The 16,977-nt window shown below is 43.9% G+C and overlaps 1 protein-coding gene across 7 annotated transcripts in view; it reads left to right on the forward strand.

The window, feature by feature from the left end:
- Window positions 1-16,977, forward strand: part of LOC139472908 (neural cell adhesion molecule 1-like) — a 130,328-nt gene that overhangs the window by 88,366 nt on the left and 24,985 nt on the right. For 2 of the 7 annotated variants that reach the window (XM_071255368.1, XM_071255370.1), the window contains exons 16-17: window positions 4,100-4,159; window positions 6,880-6,930. The exons of 1 other annotated variant lie outside the window; for it this stretch is intronic. In XM_071255368.1, coding sequence (XP_071111469.1) covers window positions 4,100-4,159; window positions 6,880-6,930 — 111 coding nt within the window. Of the gene's footprint in view, window positions 1-389; window positions 405-4,099; window positions 4,160-6,879; window positions 6,931-10,705; window positions 11,698-16,977 lie in introns of those variants that run through there. 4 more of the 7 variants (XM_071255369.1, XM_071255374.1, XM_071255372.1 and 1 more) reach the window with 3 other exon arrangements.

Raw genomic sequence — 16,977 nt, forward strand, 5'->3', positions numbered from 1 at the left:
TTTAACGAAAATCTTGAAAAAGTTCTAAATTCTATAATTGTTAATCATTATAATTGCTCAGTTGTTGTTTGTTGTTTAGGATCAGAATGCATTCTTTTATTTTTCGTAATGGACGCTGCATTACAAAAGTATTGGTTATTGCTGATATGCAATTTAAAATTAAAGGATAACTACAAGTTTTGGAAAAGGAATCTGAAATGTTCCACTGGGTATAACATGAGGCATGTCTTTGTCAGGTGTTCAGGATTGTCTAAATTTTGAAATGTTTCTGAATGAAGTAAAACACCTCAAACCCAGTTTGCTATTTAATATCCATAAAAGGTAAAGACGCACACCTCCGATTCCATACTAACCATATTTATTGCAGTCATGTATTGTTTGTTTTTCAGTCCCTAACACAGGAAGTAAGATATACTTAGTATTTACTAATCACTTATCATTCATCCCCATGGTAACCTGAGCAGAGTAGCGCTCTACAGGCAGATTCCAAGTAATCAGGGCAGACTTTGCCACTAGTACGTTGCACGTGGTAGATTCCACAGTCGATCAGTGTCGTTTGCTGTGTCCGGCACCTTGTTTATAGCCAGCCACTTGTTCCAACAAATGTTCCCTTGTGGATAGACCTGTGAAGAACTGGGGTAGAATAGGTCTTCAGGAACCCATGCTTGCTGTAAGAGGTGGACCCGTGAACATACGGGGTAGAATAGGTCTTCAGAAACCCATGCTTGCCGCAAAAGGTGACTACTTGTATAAGAGGCGACTAACGGGATCGGATGGTCAGACTCACTGACTTGTTTGATGCATATCATTGTATTCCAATTGCATGGATCGATGCTCTTGATATCAATCACGGGATTGTCTGGTCCAGACTTGGATTATTTACAAACCGCCGTCATATAGCTGGAATATTGCTGAGTGCGGTGTTACATAACAAACAAACCGACCTTGTGGGGATTTGGGGCAGAATAGGTTCCCGGGAGTAGTTGAGAGACTGAACTGAAGATCGGGTGGTCGTGTGCGCCCCAGCTGATTGCTTGTCGTTGTGCTCCGACGCATGGATCTTTGCTCATCAGCCTCCGGGTCATCTGACCGACTTGATTCAAGGCCATCGTGTTCTGGCTTGAATATTGTCAGAGCAACACAAAACAACTTTCACTCACTCAAGGGGGCAGTCGGGTTAGCCTAGTCGTTAAAGTGTTCGCTCGACACGCCGAAGACCCGGGTTCGATTCCCGACACGGGTACATTGTGTGAAACCCATTTCTGGTGTCCCCCGCTGTAATATTGCTGGAATATTGCTAAAAGCGGCGTAAAACCATACTCACTCACTCACTCAAGTTTGTTGGCCAAGGAACGTATGGGAACAGATCTCGCTGCAGTGATAATTTCCAGCTTTCATCCAAATATAATTTAATGAAAACTTGTTCTGATTCTGAGAACTGATCAAGAAAGGTCTTTTCAAACTGTGAGTGAACTGAAGCGGTTAAGTCAGAATGAATTTTACTCGCATGTGGAGACGTTTCCTATGAATCTTAGGAGTGACAGTGAATAATTTCTCTGTGTTAATCTTGAGTTATTTTATTAGTTCCTTTCTTAATGAATTAAAGTGTTGTATTCCTAGCTACCGATGTCTGTGCCTGAGGCGGTTTAGTTGGAATGACTTGTGTGTAGTAGAGGACACAGCATCTCTCCTAGAACTAACATAGCAGTCTAGCTGGTACAACATTGGCTGTTAGGTATCACCTTCTTTATATGTGTTGAGTGGAGGACTGGTCGTACTTAAGGTGTAAGTACAGCGGTGGCTGTTAGGTACGTATCACATCCTTTATTTCTGTTGAGTGGAGGACTGGTCGTACTTGAGGTGTAAGTACAACATTGGCTGTTAGATATCACATCCTTTATTTCTGTTGAGTGGAGGACTGGTCCTACTTGAGGTGTAAGTACAACATTGGCTGTTAGATATCACATCCTTTATTTCTGTTGAGTGGAGGACTGGTCGTACTTAAGGTGTAAGTACAGCGGTGGCTGTTAGGTATCACATCCTTTATTTCTGTTGAGTGGAGGACTGGTCGTACTTAAGGTGTAAGTACAGCGGTGGCTGTTAGGTATCACAACCTTTATTTCTGTAAGTACAGCGATGGCTGTGTCTGGAGCCAGCTTTCCGGTAGCTCTAGTACTGGGTGTCCACTCTATTCCGAGTTCACGTGACAGAGGACATGCCCGTTGAGTATGTTAACATTAAATATATGAATCAGCAGCCCCAAGTACCATCTGGTTACGTTATGGACAAAACCACTCGAATCTATTGATTCTACTTCTGGAATACACGGGGCGGTCGGGTAGCCTAGTGGTTTAAGCGTTCCCTCGTCACGCCGAAGACCCGGGTTCGATTCCCGACATGGGTACAATGTGTGAAGCCCATTTCTGGTGTCCCCTGCCGTGATATTGCTGGAATATTGCTAAAAGCGGCGTAAATCAGACTCACTTACTCACTCACTTACTTACTCTGGAATACAGAGATTTGAGTAACTTCTCTTACCAGGTTATGGTTGGTAATATAAATAATGACCTGTCAGTCAGTTTTACTTCAGTATGACTTGTGAATTCCTGCCCCAGCGTGGCGTCATCGTAATAGTTCCATGGTGGCAGGGGTGTGCAGACAGGTTGCAATGGCTCTAGCCAGGTCTTCCCCAGGCTGCTTCAGAATGTCCAGTGTCACTGAAGGCAGCAGTTAGATTCACACGAGATCATGGACTATCGTTTGTTTGGTTGAAGATGTGTGGGAGAATTTAGTCCTACTGACTAAAACTGCAGTAAGAGTCTCTGCTAGGACCCTCTTATGTGATGCTAGGACCTTCTTCTGTGATGCTAGGACCCTCTTGTGTGATGCTAGGACCTTCTTGTGTGATGCTAGGACCCTCTTGTGTGATGCTAGGACCACATGTGACGTATCGCATATTCCCTCTAGTTTAGTGCTTTTCTTATCTGGGACAGAATATGTTTTGTGAAAGAAAAGGATAAATAATTTTTTGATTTGAACTCCAAAAGTGGCAACATAACAGGCTTCCTTTTCATGGAATCTGGAATGAAGTATTTTATTTTATTGCTGTCGGCAAGAATAATTGGGCAGGATTTAGTGTAAGCGTAAGTAACAGCCTGTGTTTTGTTCTAGCGACCACTCCGTTGCTGCAGGTATTGCAGGGTTTTGACGTGGGTCAACAGAGAGTGGGTAAGAACAGGCTGTGTTGACGACCTGGCATTCCTACTAACACAACCTGTTCCTTCATTCAAGTTCTTACACTTTCTGTTCTTAAAACTAATGGACCGTTTGGCCATGGAGTTCACCCATGGGTGTTTTTGTTGTAGTTTGAAGGCATTTCAGCTTGTTTCTTGAACACATTCTATTTGAAACGAACATGTCCGCCCTGTCAGAGTAACTGTTGGTTTGGACAGCGTCGCAGCTTGTAGCGCCTGTCCTGGCCAGGCTAGTGTCGTGATAGACTCCGAGGCTGTGACAGCTATGACTCAGACTAATGAGAAGAATTGACAAAGGATTCAGTGCCAGGAAGTCTGGTTGGATAATTCATGTTTAAGAAATACGAAACCAATGGATGCCATATTGGGTTCATAAGTATACTTGTATTGTTTCCATGGTTACATTGCCCCAAACCTGTATTGTTACAGTGCCCCAAATCTGTATAGTTACAATGCCATAGTGATGCCCCAAAAATGTATAATATAAGGATTTTTTAAGTCCATATGATGTCATAACTCTGTATTCTTGCAGTGCCCCAAATCTGTATTGTGATAGTGATGCCCCAAATATGTATAATATAAGGATTTCCTAAGTCCATATGTCATAAATCTATCCTGTTGCAGTGCCCCAAATCTGTAATGTCATAGTGAGGCCCCAAATCTGTAGAATGTAAGGCTGTCCTAAATCTATTACAACAACAAATCTGTACTGTCGCTGTGATGCTCCAATCATCAGTGTTTGGCGTGTTTCCTGAAGGATAGTCACCGTCCTGGTTCAGTGTTGAACCAGTGAAGCGAGAGTGTCTGATTATCTCCCTTGACTGAATGTCGACTTATGCTTGTAGTCACTGACGACGGAATCGAAGGAAGTGTCGTGGCCGACACTGGGCCCCAGACCGGAGGAGGTACTTTATTCAATGCATCGTCCATTCAGCATGTCGCTATTGAACCTCATTCCTTTCCCTGCCTCATCTCTCTCACACATCTGTAACACCGACGTCAAAGTTGGAGGACGAAATTCCAAACATTCTTTCTTCATCAGAATAGGAATTTCATGAGAGAAAAACGTTTTCAATTTTCATATCACATTGTTCATATTTTGACTTGAAAAAAATTGGAATTCATTCTAAATGACTGTTACAGATAAATTTTCATATTTCAATATCATTTTATTTTGACTTAATTTTTTTTTTTCAATTTTAAAAATTTATTTATTTTAAATTTTAATTTTTTTTAATTTTTTTTTAAATTTCCCGAAAGTGATGACTATTGAGGCAGAGGAAAAGTTGAGATGAAGATCCGCTCCCATGGTTGTAGAAACAACAGGGAACTATGTGTTGCTTTACAAGGGCTATTGATGTGTACAATACCAAGACGAAGCACTCGGCCTAGATCTGTTGTACCCAAATGTGCTTTCATTAGATGAATGTTAAATGTTGCTTAGATACAGCCGAAAAACTACAAACTGTTGCAGCTGGAAGACGTGGGGGGGACTGCCTTGCTCTTCCTATGACCACTGGTTAATTAGGCTCTGTTCTATGTGAATGATGGTTGTGTATATCACTTTGTTCACTCAATAATCTCCGGCCATCACTGTTCAGATTATTTTGCAGGAATGCTAAATGTGCTTTTAGATTTGTTTGGGAATGGCGGCGTTAGAAATTGGCACTAGTCCTGTAGTCCTTGCCAAACTGGCCAATAGTTAAGGTATCATGAGGACTAGTGGACTAAAAATGTCGTTTTCTACTGCTGAATGGTTAACTAGGTGATGGGTGGTCCCATGGGTCCAGTGCTCACTTGTTATGCTGAAGATCCAGGTTTGAATCCTGACAGTAGTTTGTACCCCTGCTGCGCCATGGCTGTAAGATTGCTTAATGCGGCGTCATTCCTTACTCGCACACACTGAAGTGAAGACACTTGTAGGTGACGCATCTGCTTTGTAGAAATCCATAGACGTTGTGCTTACATTGTGTCACTACTGCAAGACGTATATATATAATTTCATCATTTCTGGTATTGTAGAATCTTAGTTTCAGGTTCCAGTAATAGAGTAATACAGAAGTTGTATGTCCATAGAACTATCTCTCTTTTTCATCATACCACTTCTAAATGCCACTTAAAGGAGAGGAGTTTTCCAGTAAGAGGCTGTAGGGGCGGTTGGGTTGCCTAGTGGTTAAAGCGTTCGCTCGTCACGATTCGCTCGACCTGGGTTTGATTCCCGACATGGGTACAATGTGTGAAGCCCATTTCTGGTGTCCCCCCCCCCGCCGTGATATTGCTGGAATATTGCTAAAAGCGGCGTAAAACCAAACTTGCTCACTCACTCAGAGAGAGGCTGTAAGTCCCAGAGAGACTGGCTATGTGTTGTCAGAATAATCAACTGCGCTGGTTCCAATGTTGCACACTCATTTCCTGGGTTTTATTTCCTTGTTTGAGACATGGATCTATGTGGTGTACCGCCTGCATGACTTGCACTCCTTCAACAGTCAGATACCATCTGCCGTTGCCTGTACATTGCTTGGTCAACTCTGTGTTAAATATTGACGAGCCGGTCCTCTGAGCCGAGCTCCACTGTCTTTCATCAATCTCCTTGTGTACATGCTGTTATCTCCCCTATTCCAGCTTGCTGTTTGCCGGTTATCTGTCTCTGTGTTGAGATCAACGAAGCTTCAATTTAACTTCTATCTGGATACTTCGTTCCTAGTCCACAGTTTAAAGTTTGCTTTTTTCAACCCATTATTGCTATTCAACATGCTACAGATCGTTTATGAAACTTTTTTTTCAACCTTTTTCTCAAGTACCCTTTTATTTATGTTCTTACGCATTAATATGAAATTATGACTTTCAGTAAATGTCATTTGGTCATGGGAGAATTTGCATTGCATTCTAATGACCGATCATCAGAGAATAATCATGTCGTCTCATTCTTGTGTTTCAGTACTTAGCTTCATTAATTGATACCCAAGCTGACTAAGGCGCCACAATTCTGTGCAGAGTTGCGTCCCTTGGTCATGCCAGGAACCTATGATCGTGGGTTTTAATCCCGGTTCACCCCGATTATGTTTCTAGGTTTGTCAGCACCATACGGGGGCTCTAATGTTTCACCGAAGTGGTAAACGTCTGCGACCTGCATCACTTCGGGCTTTCCTCCCACATTAAGCTGACACGCTGTGATGTAACTGTAATACTGTCCCAAGCGGCGGTAAACCCAACTCACTCATTAATTGACATGCTGTTGTCATCGCAAGTGTTCTCCATAATGGTTTATAACTTACTGTTCGTCTCACAGTCACGAGGGGGCACGGGTGGCCCAGTCGTCTAAGGCGCCGTGATTCGCTGTGCAGAGTTGCGTCCCTTGGGACCCGGTTCTCCCCAATTATGTTTCTAGGTTTGTCAGCACCATACCCATGCTCGTGGGTTTCAACGAAGTGGTAAACGTCTGAGACCTGCATCACTTCGGGCTTTCCTCCCACAATTCAGCTGACACGCCGTGATATAACTGGAATACTGTTAAAAGCGGCGTTAAACCCAACTCACTCACTCACTCTCACAGTCACGCATGAAGCAGCAAGGTTTGACGATATGATTTGGCCCATTTGTTTTAAGTGTGTTGTGTTCTTGCTAGCCACATCATCAACTAGCCCGGCCGTCCCTGCGTCCTCAAAAGAAGACTCAGGTAGATTTAACGTACTCTGCATCCATTCCTAGCTTGAAGCTTGTCTTGCTTGCCTGTCTTGGCAGGACCAGTCAGCCTTGAGGCCCTGTCATGCCTGCAGATAAGTTGGGATCGAATCCCTCCCTGATTTTGTATGTCCATGCAACCCAGACACCAGCCTGAAGTCTATTCCAGCAGCAGGGTGTTAACCTAGAGACAAACTTTTCCATCGCCCAATTCTTGTTCTATGTGGCCCCATGGGTAGTGCATTAGTTGGTAAAAAGAGATTGCTGAGTTCTATTCCAGCAGCAGGGTTTTAACCTAGAGACAAACTTTTCCATCGCCCAATCCTTGTTCTATGCGGCCCCATGGGTAGTGCGTTAGTTGGTAAAAGTAGATTGCTGAGTTCTATTCCAGCAGCAGGGTTTTAACCTAGAGACAAACTTTTCCATCGCCCAATTCTTGTTCTATGCGGCCCCATGGGTAGTGCGTTAGTTGGTAAAAGTAGATTGCTGGGTTCTATTCCAACAGCAGGGTTTTATTTAACCTAGAGACAAACTTTTCCATCACCCAATCCTTGTTCTGTGTGGCCCCATGGGTAGTGCGTTAGTTGGTTAAAGTAGATTGCTGGGTTCTATTCCAACAGCAGGGTTTTAACCTAGAGACAAACTTTTCCATCGCCCAATCCTTGTTCTGTGTGGCCCCATGGGTAGTGCGTTAGTTGGTAAAAGTAGATTGCTGGGTTCTATTCCAACAGCAGGGTTTTAACCTAGAGACAAACTTTTCCATCGCCCAATTTTTGTTCTGTGTGGTCCCATGGGTAGTGCGTTAGTTGGTAAAAGTAGATTGCTGGGTTCTATTCCAACAGCAGGGTTTTAACCTAGAGACAAACTTTTCCATCGCCCAATTCTTGTTCTATGCGGCCCCATGGGTAGTGCGTTAGTTGGTAAAAGTAGATTGCTGGGTTCTATTCCAACAGCAGGGTTTTAACCTAGAGACAAACTTTTCCATCGCCCAATTCTTGTTCTATGCGGCCCCATGGGTAGTGCGTTAGTTGGTAAAAGTAGATTGCTGGGTTCTATTCCAACAGCAGGGTTTTAACCTAGAGACAAACTTCTCCATCGCCCAATTCTTGTTCTACGCGGCCCCATGGGTAGTGAGTTAGCTAGTAAAAGTAGAGTTCTGAGTTCTGTTCCAGTATCTGCATTTCACCCAGTGACAAGCTCTTCTCCTCCCTAGTCCTCAATGTGGCCTCACAGGCAAGGTGCTAGCTGGTAAAAGTTAAGTCCCCAGTTCTATTCCAACATCTGGGTTTTAACCAAGTGCCAAGTTCTGATCTCAACCAGTCTTTATTATCACGGCATGTAGCCCTAAAGGTAGGTGTTAAATTGTTGATAGTGCACAGTCCTGAGTTCTATTCCAACGTCAGGATTTCTCCAAGGCAGGAAACTTTCCTATGTAAGCAATCTGCTGTTCCAATGCCTCCTCAGTACAAACTGTGCGTCATGTTTGACACAAGTGCATTTTGTCCAGGTATGTGAACATTGCATGGATTCCTGATTCATCTCGACTGAATAGTTCACTGTTCCTTCTTCATGACTTCAATGATCTATATTTTGCCTGAACAATTGTATTATAGTGATGATGGTCCCCGACTGATGTGACGAGGGGCATGTGACCCGTTGCCAGTGTATCAGGGCCAGGTATCAGAGTTGAGTTGACACTTATAAATAAGACAAAGTTCTTAAAAAACAAAACAAACAAGAAATGAGTACCATTTTTATGTGAAAATGAAGTGGGTTCCTCAGGCAACCTGAAGCACTTTAGTGTTGTACCACTGTTGCCCAGCAACCTGAAGCTCTTGAGTGTTGTACCACTGTTGCCCAGCAACCTGAAGCTCTTGAGTGTTGTACCACTGTTGCCCAGCAACCTAAAGCACTTGAGTGTTGTACCACTGTTGCCCAGCAACCTGAAGCTCTTGAGTGTTGTACCACTGTTGCCCAGCAACCCTAAGCACTTTGGTGTTGTACCACTGTTGCCCAGCAACCTGAAGCTCTTTAGTATTGTACCATTGTTGCCCAGCAACCTAAAGCACTTGAGTGTTGTACCACTGTTGCCTAGCAACCTGAAGCACTTGAGTGTTGTACCACTGTTGCCCAGCAGCCTGAAGCTCTGGCGCAAGAATGGTTTGTACAACTATTCACCTAATATAGGCCAGTGCTGCTAGTTCCTGACCATCAGTGCAATCTATAAAGCTGGTCAGGGCCTTCTGTGTCACCGCTGTGCTGAACATCGGTGGTGGCGGTGGCGACGGCGACGGCGGGGGTGGCGGCGGTGGCGTCTCTTGCTTGTCCCAGAATTGGAACTTGTGATGATGTTGTAAGCCCTTGCCTTGATGGAGGACATCTGTAGCTGATAGATTTCACCATTTCTTCTGAGCTTGTCTGCTGTCATGACTTGATGCGCAAGAAGTAGTATTGTAAAGGGAGATTTTATCCTGCTGCATATATAGGCTGATATCTGATTCTGAAAGAAGCAGAGCTTGGTTTGGATATTGCTTATGGGTCATGTAGCTTTAAATAATTGGCCTGGCTAAAGAAATGTTTTGGGTCAGAAGATGCATGCTGGTGGAAGGCTATTTAGTATTGGCTCCGTGTCATTTGGAAATCCACAGGTCAGGGGGTAGAGGAATGCATCACTTTGGCCTTCACAACGTTCAACTGATATTACTGAAATACTGTGGGAGCCCCGAAGAACTGGGGTAGAATAGGTCTTCAGCAACCCATGATTGTCGTAAGAGGCATCGGGTGGTTGATGCATGTCATCGTATCCCATTGATTGGATGGATGCTCATGTTATCGATCACTGGATTGTCAGGTACAGACTCAATTGTTTAAAGACCGCCGTCATATAGCTGGAATATAGCTGCGTGCGGCGTTAAACAAAAAAACAAAACACTGGAAGCCGAGTGACTGAAGCTTTCTGTCATGACAATGAGGGCGGTATTTAGTTAGGTCATCAGCTGTCAAATTTCCGGAATGTTGTTATGTCATGAGATTTTACACCACTTCTATCTCACACCTCTAGACCTAATAGATTTTTCTGCCTTTTGGACATGTTTCTAATGACTTTGAGATATACATTGGTGACCTTCTTTGAATTTCTGTGGTTTCTTGCGATGTGAAACCATTTCTTTTGTTGACTATCATGTGATTTGTAGACAAGGATGAATAGTATTGCAGCTATGAACTGCGATAGCTTCTCTGTTGGAATGTTCTGGACTTTGTCGCTATGATCTGACCCAATCTGAGTTTGCATGTCGATATCTGGGTGTACACGTGGTCGTTATGTTGAGATGGCCGATTGTCATCAGCAGACCAGATTCAGGCATTTAAGGTCACTCGACCCGTGAAGATCTAGGGTAGAATAGGTCTTCAGCAACCCATGCTTGCCGTGAAAGGCGACTATGCTTGTCGTAAGAGGCAACTTAAGAGATCGGGTGGTCAGGTTTGCTGACTTGGTTGATGCATGTCATCGATCCCAATTGTGTAGATCGGTGTTCATGATGTCAATCACTGGATTGTCTGATCCAGGCTCGATTATTTTCAGACCGCCGTCATATAGCCGGAATAGTGCTGAGTGCGGCTTTAAACAACAAACAAACAATTCAAGGTCACGCTGCTTTGTATGTCAAATGTAATGGGGTTTGACGTGGCAATCAAGATTATTCCACCGATATATCAGTGACATATACTTGTTGATAAAAGTATTATAACACATACAAATATATTCCAAGGATGACCAGACACCAGGCTACGTACACAAGACCAGAGACCAGGCTACGTACACAAGACCAGACACCAGCCTACGTACACAAGACCAGACACCACCCTACGTACAGTCAGGCGCTCAAAATAAGCACTTGCATGATTAACTTCAAAACTGGGGGCACGGGTGGCCCAGTCTTCTAAGGCGCCAAGATTCGCTGTGCAGAGTTGCAACTCTTGGGCATGCCAGAAACCTATGATTGTGGGTTCGAATCCCGGTTCGCCCCAATTATGTTTCTAGGTTTGTCAGCACCATACCCGTCTTTGTGGGTTTCACCGAAGTGGTAAACGTCTGAGACCTGCATCACTTCGGGGTTTCCTCCCACTTTAAGCCGACACGCCGTGATATAACTTGAATGCTGTTAAAAGCGGCGTTAACCCCAACTCACTCACTCACTCTTTGAACACTGCAAGAGCCCACGATGGATTTTATGAACCTACCTGTAATATCATTCATTTATTCCTCCCTTTGTCTATTACTTTTCACAACGTCTGAAAATATGTATTTCATTTTAATTTATCATTTTTTGTCGATAGATTTAAAATTGATGAACTATTTCCCGTAATGGGACAATACTTTGACAACGGGTCCATATCGAACACGTAAAAGAGCAAACGACAGATGTGTCACGCAGATATAAAACTATATCGTATATAAAATAATAAATAGAAGCAACAAGAGCATATCCAAAACTTGTCAAACTTACGTCTAAGTTATTGTTTCCATTATTTCATATGATCGCATGTAATGTTAGTCAAATGATATCTCGCTGCCTCGAATTTTAGGCTTGGACACAATGTTTAATGCCAAAATTTATGCATGAGGAATCCTTGTCATAATTTGTAACCTAGCCGGATATGTCCACGAAGTTCCATATTGTTGATATAGGCCACAATTTCAGAGAAACATTCAGAGAACACAATTTAACCTAAACCTTTCGTCTCAGTCGGAAATTTATCATACATGAGGATGGTAACCATTGCTGTAATTTGATTGGCTGCCTTAGCTCACATGCTTGAATTTGACCAATCACAATCCTTTTAGCAGATTTTGTCAAGAAAGCGTCCTTAGAAACCAATTTCTCTCCAAGAAAGGTACAGCTACAGAAATACTCCTATTATTATAACTGTCATACTATTGATGTCATGAATAGCTTTCTAATGATACCAGAGATGGAAAGAATCAACGTTCGTGTTATTCATGCAAAGCTTCGAAAACAGAGGTATTCCCTGGTGTTTTTTCATGTTACTGAGGAAAGCCACGGTTATCAGGAAATGGTTGATGACATATAATATCTATCATTCTAATTAAGGAGATTGAAAGAATACATACATTTTTATCCCATTTTCTTGGGGCATTTTAATTTTTCGTTTGTTTCCATGGAAACAATTTGTACTTGGGTCTCATTAGGAGGTGGATTTCGTTTCCAGAGCACATCTCAATAACTGTTTAATATCTTTATGCAAAACTTGGCGGATATACAAATCAATGACATCCTGAAGTGGTGACTTTTGCTATTTTCCATGGAAATAATTTGAACTTCATCTCTAAAGAGGGGGTTCCGGACCACAACGCAAATAACTGTTCAATATCTTTCCACAAAACTTGGTAGGTATGTCCGACAGATCCTGAAGTGGTGACTTTTGCTATTTGTTTGACTCTGTTTGACTCTGTTTGACTCTGTTCATACTGGTGTGTTTGTCTGGACCATATCTCTCAAACTGTAGGAACTCTTTCTTGAAACTATGCACACTCAAAGATCAGGTTGTCAACTGGTGGCTTTTGCTCAATAGGGATGTTTTGAATTTTTCTGTTTCCATGGCAACAGGTTTGATTTCTGACGTAGAAATATAAAGTTCCGAAATCCCAGTTTCTTATATTTGTTTTGATAGTTCGTTACCTACTCTTGTATACAGACAGACAGACAGACAAAAATTCTCTCATCAAGTAGGACTTCCAGTTACAGTCAGATGCCTTGTTCTTTTTAGTTTGTGGGGGCCAGGGAGATTTGTCATCTTCTGATGACTCTTGTTTATTCTAAGTGAACTTATTAAGTTGTAAATGCACTATTTAAATAATGTAATAGACATAACTTTCCTATTTATAAACAGTAGGATTTATAAGCATGTACCATGTAATAGCAAAGATGTTTTACAACCAGATAATGTGACCCTGGATAGAATAGGTCTTCAGCAACCCATGCTTGCTGTAAAAGGCGACTATGCTTGTCGTAAAAGGTGACGAACGGGATCAGGTGGTCAGGCTTGCTGACTTGGTTGATATATGTCGTCGATCCCAATTGCATGGATCGATGCTCATGATATCAATCACTGGATTGTCTGGTCTAGACTCGATTATTTACAGACCGCCATCATATAGCTGGTATATTGCTGAGTGCGGCGTAAAACAACAAACCAACCAACCAACCTTGATAAATGTAGGCTTCATCTACCACACAAGAGTCAGGGAATTCGGTGTCAGTATCAGCTTCTAGTTGACTGGTGTTGAAAGAGTTTAAACCAAATGCTTGACTCCAGACTTACAAACTTAACTTGGACAAAGCACACCAGTAACATAAGCTAATTATGAGCTAAGCTAGACTTGCAAGAAATCCCCATAAGCCAGATAATCTGGTGTTGTAACAGAACAGACAGTTGAAAGAAGAGACCCAGTTGAAGAGTTGACCTTGAATGCGACCTTGCTGGCTTGTTCCAGTAGATATGGACAACCTAGTTCTCCCAACACCAGGACCCACTTGCACAAAGCGATCTTAGCGCTAAGATGATCGTAACTCCCATACTTTAACATAGGCTTTCGACGGTCTTAGCGCTAAGAGGATCGTAACTCCCATACTTTAACATAGGCTTTCGACGGTTTTAGCGCTAAGATGATCGTAACTCCCATACTTAAACATAGGCTTTCGACGGTCTCAGCGCTAAGATGATCGTAACTCCCATACTTTAACATAGGCTTTCGACGGTCTTAGCGCTAAGATGATCGTAACTCCCATACTTTAACATAGGCTTTCGACGGTCTTAGCGCTAAGATGATCGTAACTCCCATACTTTAACATAGGCTTTCGACGGTCTTAGCGCTAAGATGATCGTAACTCCCATACTTTAACATAGGCTTTTTACGGTCTTAGCGCTAAGATCCCTTTTGCAAGAAGGCCCTGGTGTTGGTGAATTATAACCTCGCCTAATCTGAGGGTGGTAGAAGGCAGCTGGGAGATCACTGGTGAATAGACCTGTTGATGGTGAAGCCAGGGCTGTGACCACTGACAGAAATAGATCTGTGGGTGTTGCTAGATGCACAGTTGTGTCACCAAGTCCAGGCAGATGTATGGGTGTTGCTAGATGCACATTATTGTCACCAAGTCCAGGGGGATGTGTGGGTGTTGCTAGATGCACAGTTGTGTCACCAAGTCCAGGAGGATGTGTGGGTGTTGCTAGATGCACAGTTGTGTCTCCAAGTCCAGGAGGATGTATGGGTGTTGCTAGATGCACAGTTGTGTCTCCAAGTCCAGGCAGATGTATGGGTGTTGCTAGATGCACATTATTGTCACCAAGTCCAGGGGGATGTATGGGTGTTGCTAGATGCACAGTTGTGTCACCAAGTCCAGGAGGATGTATGGGTGTTGCTAGATGCACAGTTGTGTCTCCAAGTCCAGGGGGATGTATGGGTGTTGCTAGATGCACAGTTGTGTCTCCAAGTCCAGGAGGATGTATGGGTGTTGCTAGATGCACAGTTGTGTCACCAAGTCCAGGAGGATGTATGGGTGTTGCTAGATGCACAGTTGTGTCACCAAGTCCAGGAGGATGTATGGGTGTTGCTAGATGCACAGTTGTGTCACCAAGTCCAGGAGGATGTATGGGTGTTGCTAGATGCACAGTTGTGTCACCAAGTCCAGGAGGATGCATGGGTGTTGCTAGATGCACAGTTGTGTCACCAAGTCCAGGAGGATGTATGGGTGTTGCTAGATGCACAGTTTTGTCACCAAGTCCAGGAGGATGTATGGGTGTTGCTAGATGCACAGTTGTGTCACCAAGTCCAGGAGGATGGAAGGGTGTTGCTAGATGCACAGTTGTGTCACCAAGTCCAGGAGGATGTATGGGTGTTGCTAGATGCACAGTATTGTCACCAAGTCCAGGGGGATGTATGGGTGTTGCTAGATGCACAGTTGTGTCACCAATTCCAGGGGGATGTATGGGTGTTGCTAGATGCACAGTTGTGTCACCAATTCCAGGGGGATGTATGGGTGTTGCTAGATGCACAGTTGTGTCACCAAGTCCAGGAGGATGTATGGGTGTTGCTAGATGCACAGTTGTGTCACCAAGTCCAGGAGGATGTATGGGTGTTGCTAGATGCACAGTTGTGTCACCAAGTCCAGGAGGATGGAAGGGTGTTGCTAGATGCACAGTTGTGTCACCAAGTCCAGGAGGATGTATGGGTGTTGCTAGATGCACAGTATTGTCACCAAGTCCAGGGGGATGTATGGTTGTTGCTAGATGCACAGTTGTGTCACCAAGTCCAGGGGGATGTATGGGTGTTGCGAGATGCACAGTTGTGTCACCAAGTCCAGGGGGATGTATGGGTGTTGCTAGATGCACAGTTGTGTCACCAAGTCCAGGAGGATGTATGGGTGTTGCTAGATGCACAGTTGTGTCACCAAGTCCAGGAGGATGTATGGGTGTTGCTAGATGCACAGTTGTGTCACCAAGTCCAGGGGGATGTATGGGTGTTGCTAGATGCACAGTTGTGTCACCAAGTCCAGGAGGATGTATGGGTGTTACTAGATGCACAGTTGTGTCACCAAGTCCAGGAGGATGTGTGGGTGTTGCTAGATGCACAGTTTTGTCTCCAAGTCCAGGGGGATGTGTGGGTGTTGCTAGATGCACAGTTGTGTCACCAATTCCAGGGGGATGTATGGGTGTTGCTAGATGCACAGTTTTGTCACCAAGTCCAGGAGGATGTATGGTTGTTGCTAGATGCACAGTTGTGTCACCAAGTCCAGGGGGATGTATGGGTGTTACTAGATGCACAGTTGTGTCACCAAGTCCAGGAGGATGTGTGGGTGTTGCTAGATGCACAGTTTTGTCTCCAAGTCCAGGGGGATGTGTGGGTGTTGCTAGATGCACAGTTGTGTCACCAATTCCAGGGGGATGTATGGGTGTTGCTAGATGCACAGTTTTGTCACCAAGTCCAGGAGGATGTATGGGTGTTGCAAGATGCACAGTTGTGTCACCAAGTCCAGGAGGATGTATGGGTGTTGCTAGATGCACAGTTGTGTCACCAAGTCCAGGAGGATGTATGGGTGTTGCTAGATGCACAGTTTTGTCACCAAGTCCAGGAGGATGTATGGGTGTTGCTAGATGCACAGTTGTGTCACCAAGTCCAGGGGGATGTATGGGTGTTGCTAGATGCACAGTTGTGTCACCAAGTCCAGGAGGATGCATGGGTGTTGCTAGATGCACAGTTGTGTCTCCAAGTCCAGGAGGATATATGGGTGTTGCTAGATGCACAGTTGTGTCACCAAGTCCAGGCAGATGTATGGGTGTTGCTAGATGCACAGTTGTGTCACCAAGTCCAGGCAGATGTATGGGTGTTGCTAGATGCACATTATTGTCACCAAGTCCAGGGGGATGTATGGGTGTTGCTAGATGCACAGTTGTGTCACCAAGTCCAGGGGGATGGAAGGGTGTTGCTAGATGCACAGTTGTGTTACCAAGTCCAGGGGGATGGAAGGGTGTTGCTAGATGCACAGTTGTGTCACCAAGTCCAGGAGGATGCATGAGAATACCGAGCACATTTATCATTGCATGATCATGGTTTCTCTTTAGTTGAGTGCCGATTTTGTTCTTTAAAAAGTAATTTAGTTCACTTAGTTTTGCAAGTGCATGCCCTTGCTTGGAATGTTGTCGACCATAATCTTCATTCTCATCGTTGTCATCATCAGCTAACATCACCTCCTTGCATTCACGTTTTAAGGAATCAGTTTTTGTCCTTTTTTTCGGAATTCACACTCACAGTTGCTTTTTAAAAAAAAAAAAAAAATGTCCAAAATTAGTTGGGTTTTTTTCACCTTGTGAAAGATAATAAATGTTTTGCTTCCCTACCAACTTGCCATCAGTCTAACCACATCATGTCCGTGTCTCTCTCCTCGTGTCAGGTTTTTCCCAAAGCAGCAACGGTGTTGCACCAGCCAGCTCCCTCTTCCCCCCCCCCCCCCTCCCCCCTCCT

This window comes from Haliotis cracherodii, unplaced genomic scaffold, assembly GCF_022045235.1.
Source record: "Haliotis cracherodii isolate W230 unplaced genomic scaffold, xgHalCrac1.p SCAF_25, whole genome shotgun sequence".
Taxonomy (NCBI): Eukaryota; Metazoa; Mollusca; class Gastropoda; order Lepetellida; family Haliotidae; genus Haliotis; species Haliotis cracherodii.